Genomic DNA, 12,571 nt, shown 5'->3' with positions numbered 1-12,571 from the left:
ATTCGGTCTGCTGGACCAGGTTTTAATCTCACATTCTGCATGGGCTTTCCAGGTTTTTTTTCACGTTGTTCATGTGAACACCTGAAATTGTTTACCCCTGAGAGGGAATAACATTGAATCTACAGAACTGAAACAGACCATTTGGCCCAACTGTAGCACGTTGGTTTTTATGCTCCTCACCATCTTCATCCAACCCCACCAGTTCTGAGGAAGGGTCACTGGACCCGAAACGTTAACTCTGTTTTCTCCTCCACAGATGCTGCCAGCCCTGCTGAGCTTTTCCAGCAACTTTGTTTTTGTTCCTGATTTACAGCATCCGCAGTTCTTTTGGTTCTTATTCCACCTTTATTTGACACCATCACTGTATCATTCTACTCCTCTCTCTCTCATTTGTCGCATTAATATTTTTCCAACTTCCTCTTAAATTAATCATATTAATTCACAGTAATCACTTCTGGTGATTGTGAGCTCCCCATTCTCGCCATTGTCTGGGTAAAGAAGTTTCTCCTGAACTCCTGATTGAATTTATTAATGTTTACCTTACCCATCTCCTGACTGTCTCAGGTGACAAGTGAAAATGTTTTCTCTCAATAAGAAAGCATTCGTTAGAATCAGAACCACACCTTCTCCACAAGCCCACAAAAAAACAGAAAAGCTCAGACTTTTATCAATAAAGTAGCAGAAAGCATATAAGGCTCTGGGTCAAAAGCTGGAAAGTGGGCTTATAATAGTTAGGTAATGCAGTGTGGAGCTGGAGGAACACAGTGGGCCAGTCAGCTTCAGAAGAGCAGGGAAGTTGACATTTCGGGTTGGGACCCTTCTTCAGAGAAGCTGCCTGACCTGAAACATCAGCTTTCCTGCTCCTCTGATGCTGTTTGGCCTGCTGTGTTCATCCAGCTTCATACCTTGTTATCTCGGATTCTCCAGCATTGGCAGTTCTCACATCTGTTATAATGGGTAGATGGTGGTTTTGGGCCAACATAGGCTCAATGGGCCAAAGGACTTTTTTTTCTGTGCAGTAGATTTCTATGACTCTATTCAAAGCTTTCACCTCCAGTAAACGTCACAGTTCCTTTCTGTACCTTTTGGTCAAACCAGTGAATTGCCCTGAGCAATGCCACATCAGATCTGCTATAATTTAATAATTTTGTTTGTGTTATATCTTTAAAATTAATATTTTATCTCCTGAAGTAAGAAGCACCTTTTCATTGTTAGGACATTGTTATCTACTAAAAGAATTAAATAGAAACTGAATTTTTCCGAATTGTGTCCAATGCAATGAGGTACATTAGCTTTAAACCTGTGTTGCATTAGTTTGTGACGATGGTGTTTGCGATGGGGATGAGCGATGTGACACCTGTCCTGCTGACTGTGGAACCTGCCCCATGACGATTGGGATCAAAGTTTCAATTGGACTTCCGATCACCCTGTTCTGTGGTGGCTTTATACTCACTCTGGTGGTAGGTAATGATATTCCTCCTTGACTTTAGTTTGTCTCTTTAAATGCATTTGAACGAAGAAAAGAACAGAATTTTCTTTAAATGGAGAGGAACTGCACAAATTAGGAAACTTGAGCGCAAAACACAGAAAGCTGGCACACAGGGGCAGCAGGGAATCAGGAAGGCTCATGGAAAGTTGGCCCTTATTCAAAGGGGTTGGAGTAGAAGAGAGAAGTCTTACTGCACCTGTACAGGGTGCTGGTGAGACCACATCTGGAGCACTGTGAGCAGTTTTGGCCCCCTTATTTAAGAAAATGTATCATTTTCTGGAGGCGGTTCAGAGAAGGTTCACGAGGATGATCCCTGATGTGGAGGGATTGTCTTATTAGCAAAAGCTAAACAGTTGGGAATCCATTCACTGGAGTTTAGAAGAATGAGATTGATCTCATTGAAACATATCAGATTCTTAAGGGGCTGGACAGGGTAAATACTGAGAAGATGTTTCACCTCATGGGACAATCTAGGACCACAGGGCACAGTCTCAGAATAAAGGGGCATCAATTTAAGACTGAGATGCAGAGGAATTTCTTCTCTGAGAGTTGTGACTCTTTTGGAATTCCTTGCTGCAGAGAGCTGTAAGGGTAGAGGCCTTCTGTATTTTTAAGACTGACATAGGTAGATTCTTGATCAGTAAGGCAACTAAGGGTTACGGGGAAAGGACAGGAATGTGGACGGGAGGAATGTTGGATCAGCCATGATCCTATTGATTAATGAATGCAGCTTGAGACCTGTTCCTTATGAAGATGTGAAGTTGTGGACACACCAATTATCAATCTTTCATTCACCAGTTGAGGATTTACACTATCACCATGTCTCTGAGGTTGGGTTTCCCCATTTTTTTCCATTCAAGAAAGGAATTTGCAGAGACCGGGAATAACTGTTTGCTTAGGATTTTCTTTTGCCTCTCCATTCACAGCAGGTAGAGAGAGATGGAGGGACAGAGATATTTTCTCCTTCACAGGCTAGACATTCCTGCTGTATTGTCCAAATGCACAGCTGTAGCCACTCACCCAGGAAGGAGTCACATTGTTGTGGCCATGCTGAGTACTCACTATGGACACACAAATAGTCCTGGCTGAGAACAGAAACCAGAAGTAGCTTGGAATGGAGGGTGTGGTGGGGTTGTATAACTAGAGGAGATTTTATACATACTTAGAGGGAATCAAGGTCATGGAGGGATTTGGATATAAACAAAGCTCATTAAACAGGAGGTGAACGGACGAATAGAAACTGCATACAGGGGCAATAACAAGGGGATCTGCACAAGGTTTTGGTGGATAGGCTTGATGGGCTGAAGGGCCTGTTCCAGTGCTGTATTGTATATGTAACACACGTTATGTGCTGAGATGGTAGCTCACAGCATCAATAATCTTTGTCAAATCTGGTTTAATTCTCACGTGTATTTCTTTCCAGTGGCTGCAATACCAAAAGCAGAAGATGCTCTGGGACGAGAGCTGGATCATCAATCTGAATGAAATTAAACTAGGTACTTCCATATGCTTAGTGTGTTCAGAGAAATATTCTATTGGTTCTCTTTGACTCTCATTTCCATTGCCTTTTTGTCTTTGTAGGGAGAGGTATCACTGCAGCAGCTGGCAGCGTCATTACTGTCCAACAAGCCAATGGCAACTCGGTCACAAGTCTCATGACAGACATTACTACAAACACATGCACTGCAAGCCCATCACATAAACAAGGATTTATACAGACAGGCATTTAGTAAGTTCATAGCCCAATCACATACTTGTGTCAACATTTGTGGTTTCAGGATATGTGGATCCCTTGGGAAATGGAATCATGCTTTATTTTGTTGGCTATTGGAGCAATTTGATGGGCTGAATGTGCTATTCATAGAGCCATAGAGTCATACATCATGGAAACAGTCCCTTCAGTCCAACTCGTCTGCACCAACCAAGTTTCCCAAACTAAATTGGTCCCACTTGCCTGCGTTTGGTCCATATCATTCCAAACCTTTCCAGTTCATGTACTTATCTAATTTTTTTTAATGTTCTATTTGTACCTGCACTTTGAATCACCTTCTCTGTGAACAAGGTCCCTTTTAAATCTCTCTCCTCTCACCTTAAAAATGTGCTGTACCCTGGGGAAAAGAGCTTTCCTATTCACCCTACCAATGCTCCACATAATTTTGTAAACCTGTACAAAGCCACTCCTAGATAATGGCAACTGCAGATGCTGGAGAATTCAAGATAGCAAAGTGAAGGGTCTAGGCCCGAAACATCAGCTTTTGTGCTCCTGAGATGCTGCTGGGCCTGCTGTGTTCATCCAGCTCCACACTTTGTTATCTCAAAGTCACTCCTATTCCTGTTTCTCAATCTTATGGCTCTTATTTAATTTGTTTTCTGGTTTAATTAAAGCCTGTGTCCAACCATTATTAATAAGCCTGGGTCAAAGTAAATGTGACATGGGGCCGCAACCAAAACATCATTCATTGATAAAACTACCTGTGATAAAATATTCATTGTCCACAAATCTGTTCTTATCTCTGTGCAACACTGGTTCTGATTGGTTGTTACAGAGTCATGCAAGGTTGTGCCATAGAGTTCCCAATGACAATGGGTTAGAATGGACTGACATGCCAGGTTTCCCCCAGCCTTACATTGCCTCTAGACTACTGCTGCCAGGCCAAGAACAGGCATGACAGTGCCATAAGAGAGACTCACTCATTCATTCCATTTCACTTCCCTATTACATAAGGCAGCTAGGACTTGAGAGGGGTAACTAACACCATGAGACGTTCCTTCCATCAGGTTATAAAGGACTGTTGTAGGGGACAGCTAATGAATTGTTTTTCAGCTGTTATACATAAGAATGGTTAAGTAGTAGCAGCAGTATTGTGCAGTTATCTCTAAATCTCACTTGAGATATTATCTTGAACTCTCATGTAACTCAGACAGAATAAGACTAGCTCTTTCTTGTAATGTAATAACCCTATTCTGCCCATCAAGACTGAGCCCATCTTCTGCCAAAGATAATGTTTGGGCTTCATTCCCAGCTTGGCATCAGTAATGTAGACTAAAATCAAAAGGAAGGGCTGGAAGCAGTGAAGGCAACGGCCTCGTGGTATTATCACTGAGCTGTTAATCCAGAGACCCAGATAACATTCCGGAGACTTGGGTTTGATTCCTGCCAGGGCAGGTGGTGGAATTTGAATTCAATGAATATCCTGAATTAAGAGTCTAATGATGTCCATGAATAGATTGTTGGGAAAAACTCATCTGATTCACTAATGTCCTTTTCAAGAAGGAAACTACCATCCTTATCTGGTCTGATCAACATGTGACTCCAGACCATAGCAATGTGGTTGATTCATAAGTGTCCTCTGAGCTACTAGGGATGGGCAAATAAATGCTGACCTAACCAGTGACATCCTCATCTCATGAATGAATGAAAATAAAGAATCTACCCAAGGCCCTCTCAGAGGAATAGAATCACAATGGTAATACATTGGAAACTGCTGGAGAAACTTTGCTGATCTGGCATCTGGGGTTGGTGGGACATGTCAAAGATTTAAGTCCAATGCCTATTCTCCAGAACTGAAAGGGGCTGGAAAATCATGTGTTTTTTTAAAGCTGTCAACAAAGGAGAGAGGAAGCTAGTGGAAAAGATGGTGAGGGTGCCCAGAACAAATGACGAAGGACGTATTCATGGTGGTAAAGGAGAAACTGAGGTGCAAAACAGTTGTTAATGATAGATGAGAATAGTGGAGAATAAATAGGCTCTGTTGAGAGAAAATCCATGGAAAGACACAGAAGTGGGAGAGAACAAAAGAACAAAGGACAAAGAAAATTACACACAGCAGCAGGCCCTTCGGCTCTTCAAGCCTGCGCCGATCTAGATCATCTATCTAAACCTGTCACCCATTTTCCAAGGATCTATGTCCCTCTGCTCTGTGCCCATTCATGCATCTGTCTAGATACATCTTAAATGACACTATCATGCGCACCTCTACCACCTCCGCTGGCAACGCGTTCCAGGCACCCACCACCCTCTGCGTAAAGAACTTTCCACGCATATCTCCCTTAAACTTTTCCCCTCTCACCTTGAAATTGTGACCTCTAGTAATTGAGTCCCCCACTCTGGGGGGAGAAAGTTTCTTGCTATCCACCCTGCCTATGCCTCTCATGATTTTGTAGACCTCAATCAAGTCCCCCCTCAACCTTTGTCTTTCTAATGAAAATAATCCTAATCTACTCAACCTCTCTTCATACCTAGCGCCCTCCATACCAGGCAACATCCTGGTGAACCTCCTCGGCACCCTCTCCAAAGCATCCACATCCTTTTGGTAATGTGGTGACCTGAACTGTACGCAGTATTCCAAATGTGGTCGAACCAAAGTCCTATACAACTGTAACATGACCTGCTAGCTCTTGTTCTCAATGCCCCGTCGAATGAAGGAAAGCATGCCGTATGTCTTCTTGACCACTCTGTTGACCTGTGTTGCCACCTTCAGGGAACAATGGACCTGAACACCCAGATCTCTCTGTGCATCAATTTTCCCAGGGCTTTTCCAGTGTGAGGAGGGGTATGTAATTAGAATATGATCTCCATCATCTCCTATCATGCTTTCAGAATATTAACTCTGTTCTGGATTGGTAGGTCACTGTTATTAATACTGCATCACTGATCCTACCTTCACTACCATTTTGTGGATAAGAGTTGTAAACATTTCCCTCCCTTTATGTGTCAAAGTGTTGCCTAACATCTCTTTTGAGTGGTCTGACCCTAATTCTCAGACTAAGCCCCCTGTTCTAGAATGTTCAAGCAGTAGAAATAGTTTATCTTTATCTACCCTGGTTTTTTTCCTGTTAATATTTTGAAGACTTCAAACTGATCACCCCTCACCCTTCTACATTCTAGAGTAAACAGGCCCCATTTGTGTAATCATTCCTCATAACCTAACCCCAGAAGCCCAGGTATCATTCTTGTCAACCTATGTTGTACTCCCCCACAAGGCGAATCGATCCTTCCTTTGGTGAGGTGTCCAGATCTGCTCACAGTGCTTCAAGTGGGGTCTAACCAGGGTTTTTTTATAACTGCAGCAGAACTTTTGCATCCTTGTATGCCATATAATCACAGTGCAGACAGAGGCCACTCGGCCCACCAAGTCTTCACCGACCCTCTGAAGTGCATCCCATCAAACCTTCCCCCCCCCCCCCATCCCTGTAATCCCATGTTTTCCATTGCTAACCCACCTAACATGCACGTCTTTGGACTGTGGGAGGAAAGCCGTGCAGACATGGGCAGAATGTGCAGACTTCACACAGTTACCTGAGGCTGGAATCAAACCCAGGCCCCTGGTGCTGTGAGGCTGCAGTGCTAACCACTGAGCCAATGGCCTATATCCCATTAGATTTCTTGATTATTTTCTATGCTATCTTTATAGCCACCCGTGTCGAAGAGTGTATTGGGACCAGAGTTGTTGGTAGGTCTGATTATCTGCTTTGCTTTGCTCCAGGAAACTATAAGAGAAAATTCCAAAGGCAATCAGTGTACATTTGAAACAAAAACAGAAATTGCTGGTGAAACACATGAAGGTCTGGTATCATCTGTGGAAAGAAAGCAGACATTTCGAGTCCAGTAACTCTTCATCAGTGTCAGAAATTTTTGTCCGTTTCAGATCTCCAGCAGCCACTGTTCTTGACTTTGTTTCAATGTGCATTTGATAAAATTATTTTTTGAAAAAGTCAGGAATGATGAAGTACATCATGGTTTTAGTTGTTAATCACTTTCCTTTTTTCTTGCAGTGATGGTCAAACAGTGGCTGTCAAAAGGATTCCAAAGAAAACTTTTACTCTCTCAAAAACAATCAGGAAAGAAGTCAAGCAAATGAGGTCTGTATAAATATCTGAACAATGACATATCAAAGGCAAACAAAAAACAGAGATAGTAGGAACTGCCGATGCTGGAGAATCTCAGATAACATGGTGTGAAGCTGGATGAACATAGCAGGCCAAGCAGCATCACAGGAGCAGGAAAATTTGACGTTTCGGGTCGGGACCCTTCTTCAGAAATATTTTCTGAAGAAGGGTTCTGACCCGAAATGTCAAGCTTTCCTGCTCCTCTGATGCTGCTTGGCCTGCTGTGTTCATCCAGCTTCACACCATGTTATCTCAAACAAAAAACATGTTGTTTCATTCTGATGTAATTCAATTTAAAATATAAAGTAGCACAGTATCCATCGTCACTTAAGTTGGAGGAATTAAAATTGATAAAAAGACAGTTACGTTGTTAAAGTCTTTTTCATTGCTCTAATCAGGACATAGGCAAAAAAGCCAAACTTAAAACAGTACTGTGATGGGTGTCAGGTCAGCATGGCTAAGATTGAAATGGAGGGAGAAACCATACGGTCCCCAACCTCTTTCAAGGTTTGGAGCTTAACCAAATGCCTTTTGTTTGCAGAGAACATGCCCCTCTGTAGAAGCATGATACTTCCAGCAAAACATAAATACATTACAAATTCAAATGATTACCTTCATTTTCAGCTAGTGTAGATATTAATGCGCTCTGAATTATTTAGCAATTAACATAGAAACATCAAGCCGTAGAAGACAGGACCAGGAGGAGGCCATTTGGCCCTTTGAGCTTGCTCCACCACTCTTCAAAATCAAGCCTGATCATCCAACTCAACAGCCCCATCCTGCTTTCTCCCCAGAGCCTTTGATCCCATTGGCCCCAAGTACTATATCTAGTCACCTCTTGAATACATTCAATGTTTTGGTAACAACTACTTCCAGTGGTAATGAATTCCACCGGCTTACCACCCTTTGGGTGAGGAAATGTCTCCTCATCTCCGTCCTAAATCGTCTACCCTGAATCCTCACACTGTGACCCCTGGTTCTGGACACACCCACTATCAGGAACACCCTCCCTGCATCTACACTGTACAGTAGTGTTAGAATTTTATAAGTCTCTGTGAAATCTCCCCTCATTCATCTGAACTCCAGCCAACACAATCCCAACCACGTCAGTCTCTCCTCATTTGTCACCACCTCTGTTTGCTGCCCCATTACAGAGTATGGACCACTCTCCACCTGTCTGCACTTCCAAAGCCCAAATATACAGTCAGATGTAATTCTAAAATATTTCAGCATACTCGACTTCTGTATTACCAAGTGACTACTCAAAATATAAGAGGGAACATGCTAAGTGACACCTGGCATTATTCTTTGGTTGCTGTGATTTAAATAACAGTTTGAAAAGTATGTCTCAAGTCCAGTTCAATTCAATGCTCAGATGTGTGGATGCTGCCAAATTCGGGGAGAGGGAAAATAATTGATTAAATACATACAGCATAGGGGTGGCAATGGCCTAGTGGTATTACACTTAGACTATTAATCCAGAAACTCAGCTCATGTACTGGTGACTTGGTTTCAAATCCTGCCACGGCAGACTGGAATTTTAATTTTTTAAAAGAATGTGGAATTAAGACCCTACTGATGACCACGAAAACCATTGTTGGTTGTCAGGAAAATGCCCTCTGGTTCACTAATGTCCTTTAGGGAAGGAAATTACCATCCTGACCTGGTCTGGCCTGCATGTGACTCCAGACCCACAGCAATGGGGTTGATCTTAACTGCGTTCTGAAATTGCATAGTAAGCCACTCAGTTGTATATACCAGTTGTTCCAGAAGGCAGATCACCACCATCTTTTCAAGGGCAAATTGGTATGCTGATCCAGCCTATGACATCTACATCCACAAGTGAATTAAAAATAGAGCAAGGCATCCTGTAACTCTCCTCATGGTGCCTTCTTGATCAAACATTATCACACTGCTGAGAAGATGGCAAAGGATGGTGTACAAGCAAATAGCTTGGATATATAACAGTGGAAAAGAAGAACATAGAACATTACAACACAGTACAGGCCCTTTGGCCCTCGATGTTGTGCCGAACTGTCATACCGATCTGAAGCCCATCTAACCTACACCATTACAAGTACGTCCATATGCTTATCCAATGATGACTTAAATGTACCTAAAGTTGGCGAATCTACTACCATTGCAGGCAAAGCGTTCCATTCCCTCACTACTCTCTGAGTAAAGAAACTACCTCTGACATCTGTCCTATATCTTTCACCCCTCAATTTAAAGCTATGCCCCCTCGTGCTCGCCGTCACCATCCGAGGAAAAAGGCTCTCCCTGTCCACCCTATCTAACCCTCTGACTATTTTAAGGAGACGGTGTCTTTCAAAATAAACAGAGCATTGGAAGTATGGGTGGGTAAGGGTTGATGTAAAATACAGACAGAATATCAGAGCAAGATAACCAGAAGGTTATAAGACTTTGGAGCATAAGTGGGCTATTTAGCCCAACAAGCCAGGGTGGCTCAGTGGATAATGCTACCTGACAGTGCCAAGGACCTGGGTTTGATCCATCCTCGGGTGACTATCTGTGCAGAGTTTGCACATTCTCCCCGTGTCTGTGTGGGATTCCTCTGGGTATTTTGATTTCCTCGCACAGTCCAAACATATTCAGCTTAGGTGGATAGGCCATGCTTAAAAATCCATAGTGTTCAAGGATGTACAGGCTAGGTGATGAGCATGGGATAGGGTAGGAGGTGGGTCTAGGTGGGATGCTTTTTGGAAAGGCCACATGACTTTCTTCCAGCTATTAGATTCCATTTAATAAAAATAAGTTGGCAAGAGACTTTTACTTTGGATTAGGAGATTGAAACATGTTATTCTGCAACAAAAGGATATTTTTAAAAATGAAAATGGACCAGTAAACCATAACATACAACTTCTCATATATTTAGCCTTAGTTTATATGACAAAAAGTTAACAGTTGCGTGAATCTGTCACGTGTGAAAATACTATGAGTGAGAAGAGTGAAAATGTGATGTGAGAGGTGTCACCATTAAAGTCACTGATTTTCAGTTTCAGTAGAAAGTAGTGGTGTTTTTTCCTCAAAATGCTGAAATATTCCCAGAACCATGCACGATAAGGATGAAATGTAACCTACGGCAACTGAATGCTTCTTTTGTTTACTTATCGTTAGTTAAAGGTATTTCAGGAATGTTTATTCTTCAAATGCCTTTCTGTCCATTCCAGGGAACTTGATCATCCAAATTTGTGCAAATTTATTGGTGGATCTGTCGAAGTCCCCAGTGTTACCATAATTACTGAATACTGTCCAAAAGGGAGCCTGGTGGATGTTCTGTTCAATGATGACATTCCCTTGAACTGGGGATTCAGGTAAATAATAACATCAAAAATAACTTCATGATCCCAGTGTGATCAGAGATAACTTCTCTTTCGATTCCTCCCACTTCCTACAGACTAAGGGGGTGGGCCATGGGCACCCGCATGGGCCCCAGCTATGCCTGCCTCTTTGTAAGTTACATGGAACAATCCCTCTTCCGCACCTACACAGGCCCCAAACCCCACCTCTTCCTCTGTTACATTGATGACTGTATCGGCTCCGCCTCGTGCTCCCAAGAGGAGCTCAAACAGTTCATTCACTTCACCAACACCTTCATCTTTGAATCTGAATCATTTTGACGTGTGCACCTCCATAGTCTTCATCCTCGTCCCAGCTCAAATGCCTTGATTACCTCAGGTATGACAGTCCAAAGCTCCGGTAAACTCCCCCCTTGCATCCTTGATACATTTAAGGTCATCTTAACCTCTTCTGGTCAATCCTGACTTGCAACAAATTGCATTTCCCCACCGCCCCTATGCACGCTGGTTGTAAGACTGGTTAACTGTTGTATGAATACATCATCCTGCTAGTGTACATTGGTTTGCCATCTGACAACTCCTTAAGTTCAAACCTCATATCATATGTGCTCACTTATTTTCATATCCTCACCTGAACCAATTTTTTTAATGTCCTCCAACCTCACAGCCTCTAAGATTGCTGCACACATCTCCCTGCTCCACCACTGGTGACTTTGCCTTTAAGCTACCCATGCCCTGAACTTTGGAATTACCTCCTTAATGCCTACCTCTTTACTTCTCTGTCCACCTTAAGACAGTCTTGAAAGCACAACTCATTGACTGAACATCTTAAACCCTTGATAAGGCTGAAGGGGCTCCTCAGTGTATGGTCCTGGATTCAACCAGCTTCAGCTGCTTCATCCATCACCTTCTGTCCATCATTAGGTCAGACATGGGAATATGGCTGAAAGTTGTTGAGAACTGCTTACCATTCTTCAGATACCGAAGTTGACTGTGCCTACAAGAAACGAGACCTACCCAACAGTCAGCTTTGGGCTGATAAACAGTGAATCATCTTCAAGCACCAGACAATAGTCTGGTCTAATAAGAGAGAGTTCATCTCATCATTCAAAAACATTATCATTGCTGAATCCTGTACTAACATTCTGGGGCTCACCATTGCCTAGAAAGTGTAGACCAGCCTTGTAAAAGAAATGCAGATTTAACATGCCTGCCATGTGATATGAGGGGATTCATTTCCAAGTCAGCCGCATTGCCCAGGATAAGTAAGGATGGCAGATTTCTCTGCCTCAATTTGCAAACCAGATGGATTCTTGCAACATTCAACAATAGTTGTCATGGTTATTGTTAGTAAGAAAAGCTTTATTTTCCAGATTTACTTGACAGAATGTAAATTCTACCAGCTGATCTAGTGGCATTTGAGCTCAAATCCCCATAATGAGGCTGTGCCACTGGATTTTAAGTTCAGTAATATTAGCATGACAGCAGTGTCATCCTCCAGCTCAGAGCCTAAAGGTTCTGTACTCTGTGAGTCCCCAGATTCAACAAATCTAACAACTTAAAATTCATTCCCGTCACTGTTGACAGACTGTGGCCCATCTAAAAGAAGCTCACCATCTGATCTCCTATTCACAAGCTCCTATTCACTTGTTCACCTAAAAGCTGAGGTTTATTGTATTCTGCAACATATCTGACTCTTCCCATCAGCCCAGTCTTTACTGATCTACATTGCACCCCAATCGCTGAACAACCCAAATTTATATTTCAAAATCTCTTCATGTCCCGCTCCCCAACACCACTCCCATCTCTATATGTGTAATGTCTGTTGCGTCAGAGTGTAAGGGTCTGAAAGGGTTAATATGGGGAGTGCCTT

At 42.6% G+C, this 12,571-nt stretch overlaps 1 protein-coding gene across 1 annotated transcript in view; it reads left to right on the top strand.

Annotated features, from left to right (window-relative positions):
• Positions 1-12,571, top strand: part of LOC125456373 (atrial natriuretic peptide receptor 2-like) — an 86,847-nt gene that overhangs the window by 27,015 nt on the left and 47,261 nt on the right. Inside the window, exons 7-11 of the mRNA XM_059648169.1 lie at positions 1,315-1,460; positions 2,913-2,985; positions 3,071-3,218; positions 7,265-7,351; positions 10,570-10,713. Of these exons, the coding sequence (XP_059504152.1) occupies positions 1,315-1,460; positions 2,913-2,985; positions 3,071-3,218; positions 7,265-7,351; positions 10,570-10,713 (598 nt within the window). The remainder of the gene's footprint in view (positions 1-1,314; positions 1,461-2,912; positions 2,986-3,070; positions 3,219-7,264; positions 7,352-10,569; positions 10,714-12,571) is intronic.

The sequence above is a fragment of the Stegostoma tigrinum genome, chromosome 8 (genome assembly GCF_030684315.1).
Source record: "Stegostoma tigrinum isolate sSteTig4 chromosome 8, sSteTig4.hap1, whole genome shotgun sequence".
NCBI lineage: Eukaryota > Metazoa > Chordata > Chondrichthyes > Orectolobiformes > Stegostomatidae > Stegostoma > Stegostoma tigrinum.
The sequence above is the reverse complement of the archived record's forward strand: the minus strand, read 5'-3'. Positions and strand labels throughout refer to the sequence as shown.